Raw genomic sequence first — 13,915 nt, 5'->3', positions numbered from 1 at the left:
GCCAGCGGATTAATCTTGGCCAGGGATTTCTTTAAAGTGAATATGTAGTTTTGTAAGAAAACCCCCAAAATCAAAGCAAGATACCTGCTATCGATTTCTCCGACAGTTCCTTGTCCTCTGCTTTTCTTTCAACAGGGACAGTTATGACAGGAATATTAGACTTGCCACCTGACAGCCCCTCCTCAGGCAGAGGCCCCATTCACCCCACAATGGCTGCTGGGTGGGATGCATGTCTGAAGCTCTTTTTTTTTCCCTCCCTTCTCCTCCCAGAGAGAAGTCCTAAGAGTACAAAATGGATTAGTGATCCGAGCTTCAACGTCAGTCTGCTCACATGGAGCGTTTAGGACATTCAGGGGAGGGTGAAAGCCACAGAATCTGGAGGCAGGCTTTGTAGAGGCAGGTTGTAGAGATGGGGAGATCTCACAATCAGGCACAGCCTAGGAAGTGAATTGTAGGGCTTTCCAGTTGCTACAGTGATGCCATCTTCAGTCACAACATCTTAAGTATTCACTGAGAATCTAGCATGTGCTCAGGTACCCACCTAGGGGCAGTGCATAAGGTGAGAAAATATACACAATCCCTGCTTGTGGGGGCCCTCCTGGGAAGAAGTGATGCCACTCCCTCCTTGATTCACTTTTTGGACCAAGGGAATCACCCCCTCTCTTGGGTCTTTTATCTGACTACACCTTCTCTGCCTCCTTTTCCATCTACTCCTTACCTGCTCTCCCCTAAAACTTGAAGGGTCCAAAGGCACAGTTCTTGGATTCTACTGTCTCTATCCATTCTCTAGTTGATCCTTCTAGCCTCCCAGCTTTGAAAACCAAATGCATAGCTCTGGTCCTCTCTCTCTCCTTATGACTTGGCAGAAAAAAAAAAAAGCTAAGCAATGAAGGCCATTTCCACCTGTTTCATCAGAAATGCTAGCAATGTCACAAATGCTACATCCCTGGACTAAATGATCTGCCTTCTCTGTCTTTTTTATGCAGGTGCAGTAATGGCCTTCAGATGAAGGCTGCAGAGAAGCTACAGTAATCCAAAAAACCGTTCTTGTTTTCTCTGCCAGTGACTTTGACCATTGAACAGAGTCTGGAAGTCCTAGGGATTTCTGCAAACCCCACATCCTGCACAGTCACATTCAAGGGAACATTTGTGGATGCACTTTTGGAATAGGCAGATTCCCTCTAGTTTGCTGTAGTCTCACCTACTCCCTATCACACCCAGTGTTTCTATACAAATTATAGTTCCCACCTGGGCCCGGTAGAACTTACAGTTAGAGACATATGCTTACCAGATGTTAGATTTAAGGGCACACCTCTTTGGCAAGAGCCAGTTAATAGTGCTGGGGAATGTGGGGCATGCCCTCAGAACAAAGGACCCAATTCATGCTGCTCTCAAATGCACTAGAGGTTACAACTTCCTCCACAGGGTGACCTCTGGGTTTACAAAAATTCATGGCATTCAGACTACAACATTAAGTCCACAGATTGTCCTAAGAAGCCTTGGGTAGTAATGCAAATGGAGCCAAATCTGGACAGAGAGCTATTCTCTGCCATCCTGCTGTCTCCTCTGAGGCATTAAAATTGGAGAACCCTTTAGTTTTGTAGACCTTCATTCTGTTCTTTACCCATCCCCCATACACAAAAGACTAAAGGTGGCTTTAACAATAAGGTCTTTATTACACAAACCAGAACAATGTAAAGCAAGAATTTGTTGGGTTGGGTAACTTGAAGGCTGAATAAATCCACCATGAGCATCACATGAGAACAATGTCTTTGAAAAAGGGGAATCTCTGCAAGCCGACAGCAGAACCCAGCTCATGTCTTTGTGGCCAAACATGGGTCAGGTCTACAGTAAACCAGTCACAGTGGGAGGGAATAATGCTCTCCAATAGCCTCAGGTTACTCACAATTCCTTCCAGTGATTGGAAGGAGATAACAGAGGTCTGCCTTTCTCGAGCATAGTGGAGTGGCTGACACACTCTGAAGGACTGCCAGTGTGTAGAACTGGGATGGCTTCTGCCACAAACACTGGCAGTGACAAACTCTGGTCACTGGTCAGAGTCCATGGTCATAAAATGCAAGTCAGCTCCAGAAAGCTTCCACCATACCTAGCAATTATATCTCCCCAATGTGGATATTTGGATGAATGAGGTTCAACTTCTGGCTGATGGTTCCCTCATAAAGACTATTCTCTGAGCTTATCTCTGATGTCAGTCATTATGTTGAACAAGGAGGGAGCACATTCCTTGCACTTCTAAGGCCTTTGTACAATGTGAACTTTCCAGTGCCAAATGAGGTTAGGCTGAAAGGCTTTCCCACATCTGCTGTACTAATAAGGCCTATCTGGTTTGTGAAGTTTCTGGTGTTGAATCAGATTAGACCTTTGGCTGAAGGCTTTCCCACATTCACTGCACTCATAAGGTCGCTCACCACTGTGGACTCTCTGATGTTTCATGAGATCAGAGCTTTGGCTGAAGGCTTTCCCACATTCATTGCACCCATAAGGACGTTCACCAGTGTGAAGTCTCCGATGGTTACTGAGGCTGGAGCTTTGGCTAAAGAATCTCCCACATTCACTGCACTCATAAGGCTGTTCACCTGTGTGAATTCTCCGATGTTTAATGAGACTGGAGATGTGGCTAAAGAATTTCCCACATTCGTTGCACTTATAAGGCCTTTCTCCAGTGTGAACTCTCTGATGTTTAATTAGGTTGGAGTTGTAGCTAAAGGCTTTCCCACATTCACTGCACTCATGAGGGCTTTCACCAGTATGAACTCTCCGATGTTTAATTAGGTTGGAGCTTTGGCTAAATAATTTCCCACATTCACTGCACTCATAAGGCCTTTCTCCAGTGTGAACCCTCCGATGTTGAATGAGGTTAGAGCTTTGGCTAAAGAATTTCCCACATTCGCCACACTCATAAGGCATTTCGCCAGTGTGAACTCTCCGATGTTTAATTAGACTGGAGATGTGCCTAAAGAACTTCCCACATTCATGGCACTCATAAGGCTTTTCTCCAGTGTGAACTCTCTGGTGTTGAAAGAGACTAGAGCACTGGCTAAATAATTTCCCACATTCGCTGCACTCATAAGGCCTTTCTTTAGTGTGGATTTTCTGGTGCTGAATAAATCTGGTTTTGTGGCTGAAGGCTTTTCCACATTCGCTGCACTCATAAGATCTTTCTCCAGTGTGAACCCTCTGATGTATATTGAGGGTGGAGGTCTGTCTAAAGAATTTCCCACATACACCACACTCATAAGGCCTTTCTCCAGCATGGATTCTCTGGTGCTGAACAAGTGTGGATTTGTCACTGAAAGTCTTCCCACATTCGCTGCACTTGTAATTCCTCTGCACAGTGTGAACACCCACTACACTTTCAGTGCTCCTATGTGGCTCCCCAAGACTGTGAATGACCTGATGCTGGAGAAAGCCTGATCTGGCCATGAAGTCCTTCCCATCCTCCCTACATGTGAAAGGCTTCTCTGACATGTGGGCTCTGCAGGTCTTCACAAAGGAGGTCTTACCCTCATCCCTTCTGTTGGGCTTCTCTACATTCTGTTGCATCTGTTGCTGGTGAAGTTTTGCACTGAACCCGAACCCTTTCCCAAATGCCCCACACATGTATGGTTTCTGGCTGGGATGTGTTGCCTGGTGTTCAACAAGGTGCAAAATGTCTTTTAAGAGCAGGCCACTCATGTCACAAGAGTAGTCCTTCTGGACGGACAGACCTGCCTTGGGATTCCTGTCCTGTGATACTCCTTCTATAAAAACACTATGCTCAGAAGGTGACTCTTGGCCCTCCATTCCATGCCAAAAACCTGAAAACAGAAATAATGGTGAAATTCATGTTAACTTTGGTGGATAGAAAGACCAGTTGACAGTGAGTCAATTCCAACTCATAGTGACCTTATAGGTCAGAGCACGGTGTTTCCAAGGCTATAATATTTACGGAAGCAGACCGCCACGTCTTTCTTCCAGAGAGGCTGGTGGGTTTGAACCACTGACCCTTCAGTTAGCAGCCAAGTGCTTAACCACTGCACCACTAGGGCTCTTTGGAAAGAAAGAGCCCCATCACAAATGTGTGTCTGACCCAAGAATGAGTCCATGGAACAGTTGGCAAGATGAGAGGCCTGATGTCAGAGTAAGGAATGGTCTGCTCTGTAGTACTGTGCCTGACAAGGTCACAAAATAGGGGAGACTTTACTAGGGCCAAGAAATAAGGACTGGGTACAGTACTGGATGGAGATGCAGGGTCTCCAACTCACTTCTCTGTAAAGGCCTTTTATCAGAGTCAGAATTGATCTGACGGCAACGGGTTTGGTTTTGGTTTTGGTTTTGGCTGCTGGGAACCCATGAGGGCTTTGCAGAAGGGTGAGTCTAGGTCCGGGAAAATCCAACTGCAACTAAATAGCTGGAATTATGGAAATGTGCACATCTCATGACATATTAAGCTCATTGCCATTGAGTCGATTCCAACTCATAGTGACCCTATAGGACAAAGAAGAACTGCCCTATAGGGTTTCCAAGGAGTGGTTGGTGGATTTGAACCCCCGATCTTTTAGTTAGCAGCCGAGCTCTTAACCACTACACCACCAGGGCTCCAGCTGCATGACATATTAAGTACAGGCAATGTTGGGGAGCACTGCAGAGGGAATTGTGGAGAGTGAGGCACAGAAGCCAAAAGGGTAGGGGATCACCAGAGCCCAAAGACAAAATAGAAATGACAAGTGAACGAAGTATCAAGGATGAGGAAGGAGAGGTAGAAATGAAGTATGGTCACTGACTTTGGCACCAAAACAATGATAAACATGAGAAAAGTTGCCGGTATGATATGAACTCACTGGTGATATCACATCTTCTTCCATTTCCTACTTACCAGAGCCAGGCCCCCTATAAGCCCCTCTTGCCATGGCTGGAGTCATGTCCACTCTGTCAGGCATCCAGGGCTCTTTCTCCATCTCCAGTTGGGCAACTACATTAGGCCTGAAAGATGTAATTCCTAAGGGAAACACAGGTGAGTAGCTAACATTTGCCCAGGTGAACTACCCCACGACAGACCACAGGAAAGAAAACTAAGTATTACAAAAAGAACCTACAAGGAAGGTCTTGCAGGAACAGCCCAGTGATTCCAGCAAGTAGTGACCACATCAGTGCCTGCAATTCCTGGCATAGTTAGGCCGTAGGAAATGCCAGCGAAAGGAAAGGACAGAACCAGAATCACAGAACTGTCACAGATCTGGACAATCACCTAAGCAGGGAGCCAGATGGGATCCATTGGGCAGACTGCAAGACTCCTCATTCCAGGACCCTTCTGCAAGACTTCAAGGCAGCAGGTGTGGGAGCTGCTCAAAAAGAGGATGAGATACTGCACACCGCTCAGCCCTGGAACCCACAGCACATATACAGTAAAACCTGCGAAAGTTGGAACCTGTGTAAGGTGGAAACCTGTCAGAGAAGGAAAACCCAAATATTTTCCACTAAAACAAGCGATCGAAAAATGGTAAGAGGGCACCCTATCAAAGGCGGGAAATTTGTGAGACCCGGAAAAACAAGGCAGTCCCGTCGAGTTCCAGCTCTCACAACTTTCACTGTACCAGGAAAATGGAGAAGGAAGCAGTGCCTATGGTCCAGCTGTGGGAAGGACTGAGCTGTCTCTTGGGAAGAGGGGAAAGGCAGAGACCGGCTCAGGACAGGTAGGTGTAAGGGTCTTACCCAGTGAGGCTATAAGTGCAAAGTTCTCCAGCATCACATTGCAATACAAGAGTCTCTGAGTCTCATCAAGGAGGCCCCATTCCTCCTGGGAAAAGTAAATGGCCACATCCTCAAAGGTCACACAGCCCTGCATAATGGGAACAGTTAATTCCATAATCAGTTTCTCTCAGGAATCCCCATCCATTTCCCCATATCTAACGCCTGCTTACCCTCCTCCCCAGCTCCCCAACTCAAGAGGAGATACTTTGCTCTTTTATTATGCCCCACTGATCTCTGTATCAGCCCACAGCAACAATAGGCAGGTGGGCAGATGGACACCATTGAAGCTCTGGGCCTGGAGAGCAGAGCCCAATCCCCTCATCTGTGAGCCCCCTCCGCTAGTGCTGCCAATGTCATGCCTCCCAGACACATACGTAGACTCAGTCTTCTCCCTTAAGCCCCCAGTACCAGGGCCCTAGGGCTGACAGTTCACACCCCCCTCCACATGCATATCACAGCGGGGACTGCACCTTCCTTACAACTCTGGACCCCACCGCTGCATCTCCATTGCCTCTGGTCTCTCCTCCCCCAGCCCATATCATAGCCATCTCCATGGACTCTACATGTCAGTCTGCACACAGCATCCACAGAGTACGTGACAAACAGAACCATGATCCCATCCTGCCCCAGACCACTGATGGCTCCCACTGCCAAGAGCAACACCCAACCCTGCTCTGAAGGCCTCCCTGTCTCCTGGGTAATGTAGTCCTGTGCTAGCTTCAACCTAAGCCACCCAGAACCACACACTGATCTCAAAACCCTCTGCCTTCTTCCTCTTCTGTGCTGCACATTCTATTCTTTCATCAGTCACACTCATTCAACAGCCAACCCCTCTGGCCCTCCTACCCATCTACCCAGAGTCTAGCTTTGCTCCCAGCTGGCCCCGTTTGTCCCTGAGCTAATTCTCCACCCTGACTGAAAATCCCCAGGCCCTATTAAGGGTCACCACAAAGGCCTGGTGAGAACATCCAAAAACCCACTACCATCGAGTCCATTCTGACTTATAGTGACCCTATATGACAGAGTAGAACTGCCCCATAGGGTTTCCAAGGAGCGGCTGGTGGATTTGGACTGCAGCCCTTTCAGTTAGCAGCTGAGCTCTTAACCACTGCACCACCAGGGCTCCGGTGAGAACAGATGGCTGAATAAACACCAGTCAAGGCCTCACTGTAATATTACCTCCATTACTGCTAAGTAAGCCTCAGCATCCATCTCATACCTACTGCCTCTAGGAAAATTTGGCCACCTGCCAGCGCCGCCCCCGCCCCCCCGACCATTCTTCCTCATCTGTCTTTATGATGCTTAACAAGGCAACCATGGTGCCCAAGCAAGACACCTACCTCTCCATTTTCAGGCCCCACCTTCCTCTTTCTCCCTAATAGCGAAGATGCACTTTCCTAAATCCGATCTACAGCTACATCACTGTCCACACACCACATGCCACAGGTTGGATGTTTCTAACCATAATGCCTCCCCAGAACTCCATAACTGCGTGTGTAGATGTCCATTCTTCAACTCCACTTAGGGGTCTCTGGAACATTAACATGGCCAAAATCTAACTTCTGATATTTCCACTGAAAATTCCTCCTACAACCAACTTCTCCTTCTCAGTGGATGGTACTTCCATCCTTCCAGCTGCTAAAGCCAAAAACCTTGGGGTCATCCCCTCTTTCTCACCCTCTGCACCAGGAAAACTAGTCAGTCAGACTTAAAAGACAGATTCAGAATCCAACCACTTCTACCTACAGGTACCACTCTCATCTGGCCACCGTAATCACTTACTCGCCTGGACGACTGCAGTAGTCTACCCCCTGGCCTCCCTGCCTCCACTCTCGCCCCACAATCGGGTTTCCACTCTGCATTCATAGGGAGCCTGTTAAGACCTGAATTAGATCACTTTCCTCCTCTACTCTACACCTTTCACGGCTCCCAACACCCTCAGAATAGAGGACCAACTCCTCCGCCTGCCATTCCAGGGCTGACTTTTGCCCACCTGTTCTGTTTGCACCAGACATACGGGTGACCTGGGGTTCCCTCTCACCCCCAAGCATTTGTACATACTTGTTCCTGTGCCTGGGAAACCCTTCTCAACTCATTCCATAGGTTCAGGACCCTAGGCCGGAGTGACTCCCCTCTAGGGCCCCCAGACTCAAAAGCAGGGACATGGAATAGGCGAGAAGTCTGAGGACAGCTCCATCGTTTATACCGTGGCGCCAAGAGCACGAGAGTGAGGTCCCGAGCGCCTGAAAGCCGGAAGCCCCTCCACTCACCTGCGCCAGGTGCATCAGTGTCGCCGCCGCCATCGGAGTCTGCGGATGGAGCACGGTCATGAGGCGCGTGGGCTCAGCCGACCACCTACCCTGCCTCGCCCCGGGCAGGCTGCTACCTCGGGCTGAGGGTCGTACTCCTAGCCTCAGTCTCCCCCGTGTAAAATGCGCACAAGGAGCCGGGTGCCCCCTTCGCGGTCGCGGAGAGCGCGCTCCACAGCCAGGCCCTGGCGGACACCCGTTACAGGGAAGTCACGGTTCGTACAAAGGCGCAGAGGTGAGTCCTATCCTCCTCACTGTCCTTCCGTGCTCAATCCCGAACAGCCGTCCGGGAAACGGTCCCGACCCGGCTCCCGGGTACCATGGCTGGGTGTGGACAAACCCGCCACAGGCAAACGGATTCCGGGACCGAAACGCCCCAGGTCGGGCCCCGCCCACGCGGGCTGTAAGACACGCCTCCCTCCTGGGCCGCCATTGGCCAGCGTCCCCCGCCGACGCACGGGCACAGCCTCCTGGGTAATGTAGTTCGGCCCTGCAGCCTGCCGGGCTAGCGGAGAAGGGGGGAGCGGAGAGCGGAGGCGGGCGGTGGTGGCTAGAACGGTGAGGGGGTGGCGAAGCTGGGGGGGGCGCGGAGGTGTGCCCGGGGGAGGTGGGGGGGGCGCAGAGGTGTGCCCGGGGGAGGTGGGGGGGGGCGCAGAGGTGTGCCCGGGGGAGGTAGAGGAAGAAGTGCAGAGGGGCCCCTTCCAGTGTTCCGATACAAAGGCCAAGCGGCACCGCGTGGAGGGCTGGGATATAATGTTCCAAGGTTCCAGACAGTGCTTTTCCTTCCTCTCTTTAAGAGACTTTTCTATGACTACCTTAAAAAAAGTCTGTTGCCCTCGAGTTGATTCCGACTCATAGCGACCCTATAGGACAGAGTAGAACTGCCCCACAGAATTTCCAAGGAGCGCCTGGTGGATTCGAACTGCCAATCCTTTGGTTAGCAGCCCTAGCTCTAACCCCCACCAGGGTTTCCGCCCCGCCCTTAGTAGTCTGTAATACATTACTTGGCCTTCCTGCCTTTGTCGGCATAGGTGATCCCCTTCACCTCGCAGACACTCAGTGCTGTCCAGTCGATTCTGACTCATAGCGACCCTTTAGGACAGAGTAGGACTGCCCCATAGGGTTTCCAAAGCTGTAATCTTTAGGAAGCCGACTGCCACATCTTTTCCCACAGAGAGCTGCTGGGTTCGAACCTCCAACCTTACGACCTTTCGGTTAGCAGCCAAATTCTTAACCACTGCGCCATGGGGCTCTCAGACACTTAGAAACCTACACTGACATTGAAAACGAAGGTAATACCTGATTTGCGTGCTCTTTGTATACTTATGTTAAAGGTTGCTCTAATTCCAAAACCAAACCAAACCCGTTACCGTTGAAGTCCATTTGGACTCTTAGCGACCCTGTGTACAGCAGAACAAAACCCTGCCCGGTCCTGCGCCATCCTCACAATGGTTGTTATGCTTGAGCCCATTGTTGCAGCCACTGTGTCACTCTTTTTCGCTGACCCTCTACTTTACCAAGCATAATGTCCTTCTCCAGGGACTGGTCCCTCCTGAGAACATGTCCAAAGTCTGTGAGAGGAAGTCTCGCCATCCTGGCTTCCAAGGAATATTCCGGCTCTGCATCTTCTAAGACAGACTTGTTTGTTCCTTCGGCAGTCTGTGGCGTATTCAGTATTCTTGGGTAGCATCTGCATCACCTGGGAATTTGTTTATAATGAAAGTTCTTGAGTAACAACTAAAACCAAGTGACTCAGAAACTCTGGGGGTGGGACCCAACACTCTGTGCCTTAACAATCCCTCCAGGGAGTTCGAATGCTTGCTCCAATTTGAGAAAAGGGACTCCCAATAAAATTCAATGAAATGGTAAAAAATAGCACTACGCATCTCATGGTTGTTGTTAGCACTCTCCAGTTGGCTGACTCTTGGCGACCCCATGTGCTACAGATGCCCCATAGGGTTTTCTTGGCTGTAAGTTTTACCGAAGCAATTTGCTACTCTTTTCTTCTGTGGAGCCGCTGGGTGGGTTTGAACCACTAACCTTTAGGTTAGCAGCCGATTGCAAACTGCTTGTGCCACCCAGGCTCCTTTTTATGTCATGGTAGGTAACATAGAAAGGGCACAGGGCTTAGCACAGAGTTACTACTCGATACATAAGAGTTATTATCATCACAAGGCTCTCACACTGCTGTGGGGAGGGCAAGTCAGAGACACCTCTCTGCAGATTATTGGGATATTTGTCAAAATATAAGATGCAGGGACTCTAAGTCAGCAAGTAGCCTCATAGGTAATAGATATAATTTTTATATGAAAGTATACCATTGTACCATTTGGTGCCTACTTTATTTTAAAAACTGATCATACAGGAGGATTTCATAAACTACAGGGCCTATTTCCCAAGGGACAAATGTGGGGACATGGTGGTTCATGCTAAAATTCTCATATAAGAGACTTGGGTTCCATTCCCAGCCAATGCACCTCATGTGCAGCCACCACCTGTCCCTCAGTGGAGGCTTACATGTTGCTTTGATAGGGAACAGGTTTCAGTGGCGCTTCCAGGCTAAGACAGACTAGGAAGAAAGACCTGGTGATCTACTTCCAAAAATCAACCAATGAAAACCATATGGATCACAACAGTTCAACCATGGGGATGGTGCAGGACGAAGCATGGGGTCGCTGTGAGTTGGGGGCAACTCAATGGCACCTAACAACGTATGATTCAATGCTTGAGAATGTAAGTGGACACATACAGAAGTGGACAGTGGAGTTGAGATGATTTCAAGTTTGTGCCATTAGATGACTCATCATTATTCATCTCTAATTCTTGGTAACCTGAACCTCCTCCCTCTCATGACTGCCCTCTGTCATCCAGACCTAGGTACGTATGTGAATGATCACGAGATATCCCAGCTTTATGTCCACCAGCTCGAGGTTACCAGCTCCTGTTCTCATCAAGATTTAATCACCTCATCACCTGAACCTGTAGCCTCCAAAGGAGCACCAAATTCTAAGGAGATGTGGAAACTGGAACCACTGAGGTTCAAGAACGAAGGGACATAAATGAGAAAACATAATGAGGACACAGTTTCAAAATCACCTCTGCCCATTTTTCATTGCCCAAAACTCATTTATAGGGTCCAAATTAAGTGTAAGGGAAGCTGAGTGTACAGAAAGAGAAAAAGGGGATTGGTGAGCATCTAGCCAGTTTCTAGAAAATATCCTTCAATTTGGTAACCAGTTACTCATTTTTAATTTCTCCTAACATATTCAACACCCTCAGTCCCTCTTTTATAGGACAACTCAAAATTCCATCCAGTCAGTGCTTCCGTCTCAATCTTAATATTTATATTCCTAAATATTACACAATGGAGCTAAAGAAGAGTATGTCTGGAATACAAGAGTCCCTTAGAGCATCTCTTGGTACTGCCATGCCCTGTGATTAAAGTCAATGGATAACTACAACAACCCAATTCATGCAGGACTGCTAATGGCCCAGACTATTCAGCCATTCGGGAATGAAGTTTTGGGTCATCCCATCAGGCAAAGAACCATAACTGGCTGAAGTGCTTGCTGAGGGCTAACGGAGTACGGAATGAGTAATGGAAGGCCAGGCCCTAAGATCAGAAGACTGTAAATAGAATGATGTCGTCTGTCCTTACTCACACCAAACACATAGTTGTGGTTCAGGAGCAGAGTGGAAGAACCTATTCAAACTGCTGAAGAATTACAGCCAACCTAAATCTCTATAGATAGCAAAAATGTCTTTCAAGAAAAAAAAATGAAATAAGACAATTTCAGGACAAAAATTTAAATTTTGATAGAAAATTAACCTGCATGAGTTGAAATTCTAAAGGTTATATTTGAAGATGGTGGAAAATTATCTCAGGTGGAAGATCTGCAAAGACCGAAGGAGTGAGGATCCAAGAGAGGAATGCATCTTTGGATTAATACAACTGCTCATCTGCATAAAACAAGAATAATATCTCCTGTGGACTTAGAATGATAAGGCATTACCATGCAGAGCCTCAATAATATATCAACTGAGATGGGCAAAGTGATTAATGCTCCAGGTCCCTTATATCGTAAAAGAAGAGGATTGCTGCTGTTGTCAGGCGCCTTGGAGTCAGTTCCGACTCATGGCGACCCTGTGTACAACGGAATGAAATGCTGACTGGTCCTGTGCCATCCTCACAGTGGTTGTTATGCTTGAGCCCATTGTTGCAGCCACTGCGTCAATCCATCTCGTTGAGGGTCTTCCTCTTTTGCACTGACCCTCTACCTTACCAAGCATGATGTCTTTCTCCAGGGACTGGTCCCTCCTGACAACATGTCCAAAGTATGTGAGACATAGTCTCACCATCCTTGCTTCTAAGGAGCATTCTGGTTGTACTTCTTCCAAGACAGATTTGTTCATTCTTTTGGCAATCCATGGTATATTCAATATTCTTCGCCAACACCATAATTCAAAGGCATCGATTCTTCTTCCGTCTTCCTTATTCATCGTCCAGCTTTCACATGCATATGAGGTGGTGGAAAACATCATGGTTTGGGTCAGGCGCACCTTAGTCTTCAAGGTGACATCTTTACTTTTCAACACTTTAAAGAGGTCTTTTGCAGCAGATTTGTCCCATGCAATGCATCTTTTGATTTCTTGACTGCTACTTCTATGAGTGTTGATTGTGGATCCAAGTAAAATGAAATCCTTGACAACTTCAATCTTTTCTCCATTTATTATGATGTTGCTTATTGGTCCAGTTGTGAGGATTTTTGTTTCCTTTATGATGAGGTGTGATCCGTACTGAAGGCTGTGGTCCTTGATCTTCATTAGTAAGTGCTTCAAGTTCTCTTCAGTTTCAGCAAGCAAGGTTGTGCCATCTGCATATCGCAGGTTGTTAATGAGACTTCCTCCAATCTGGATGCCAGGTTCTTCTTCATATAGTCCAGCTTCTCAGATTATTGGCTCAGCATACAGATTGAATAAATATGATGAAAGGATACAACACTGACCCACACCTTTTCTGACTTTAAACCACGCAGTATCCCCTTGTTCTGTTTGAACAACTGCCTCTTGATCTATGTACAGGTTCCTCATGAGCACAATTAAGTGTTCTGGGATTCCCATTCTTTGCAATGTTATCCATAATTTGTTATGATCCACAGAGCCAAATGCCTTTGCATAGTCAATAAAACACAGACATCTTTCTGGTATTCTCTGCTTTCAGCCAGGATCCATCTGACATCAGCAATGAATTCCCTCATTCCACGTCCTCTGCTGAATGTGGCTTGAATTTCTGGCAGCTCCTTGTCAATGTACTGCCCTGGCCGATTTTGAATGATCTTCAGCAAAATTTTACTTGTGTGTGATATTAATGATATTGTTTGATAATTTCCGCATTCGGTTGGATCACTTTTCTTGGGAATAGGCATAAATATGGATCTCTTCTAGTCGGTTGGCCAGGTAGCTGTCTTCCAAATTTCTTGGCATAGACGAGCAAGCACCTCCAGCACTGCATCCGTTTGTTGAAACATCTCAATTGGTATTCCATCAATTCCTGGAGCCTTGTTTTTTGTCATTTCCTTCAGGGCAGCTTGGACCTTTTCCTTCAGTACCATTGGCTCCTGATCATGTGCTACATCCTGAAATGGTTGCATGTCAACCAGTTCTTTTTAGTGTAGTGACTCCGTATTCCTTCCATCTTCTTTCGGTGCTTCCTGCATTGTTTAATATTTTTCCCATAGAATCCTTCAATATTGCAACTCGAGGCTTGAATTTTTTCTTCAGTTCTTTCAGCTTGAGAAATGCCAAGTGTGTTCTTCCCTTTTGGTTTTCTATCTCTAGGTCTTTGCATATTTCAT

At 47.5% G+C, this 13,915-nt stretch overlaps 1 protein-coding gene across 1 annotated transcript; it reads right to left on the bottom strand.

Moving 5' to 3' along the window:
* Positions 1-318: 318 nt before the first annotated feature.
* Positions 319-8,189, bottom strand: ZNF792 (zinc finger protein 792). Its single transcript, XM_012559026.2, has 4 exons — positions 8,022-8,189; positions 5,713-5,839; positions 4,877-4,999; positions 319-3,818 (listed from the first exon to the last, which is right to left on the bottom strand). Exons 1-4 carry the CDS (start codon positions 8,079-8,081, stop codon positions 2,329-2,331), a joined length of 1,800 nt encoding a protein of 599 aa, XP_012414480.2. The 5' UTR covers positions 8,082-8,189; the 3' UTR covers positions 319-2,328.
* Positions 8,190-13,915: the final 5,726 nt, after the last annotated feature.

Source organism: Trichechus manatus, unplaced genomic scaffold (genome assembly GCF_000243295.1).
Source record: "Trichechus manatus latirostris isolate Lorelei unplaced genomic scaffold, TriManLat1.0 scaffold00207, whole genome shotgun sequence".
NCBI lineage: Eukaryota > Metazoa > Chordata > Mammalia > Sirenia > Trichechidae > Trichechus > Trichechus manatus.
The sequence above is the reverse complement of the archived record's forward strand: the minus strand, read 5'-3'. Positions and strand labels throughout refer to the sequence as shown.

Bases quoted from the DNA above. Each gene is read 5' to 3' on its own strand.
- ZNF792 (XM_012559026.2), bottom strand. From the start codon at position 8,081: ATGACCGTGCTCCATCCGCAGACTCCGATGGCGGCGGCGACACTGATG. The intron at 5,000-5,712 runs GTAAGACCCTTA...TGTTTCCCTTAG, and splicing joins TGCACTTATAGCCTCACTGG to GAATTACATCTTTCAGGCCT. The intron at 3,819-4,876 runs GTAAGTAGGAAA...TTCTGTTTTCAG, and splicing joins TTATAGGGGGCCTGGCTCTG to GTTTTTGGCATGGAATGGAG.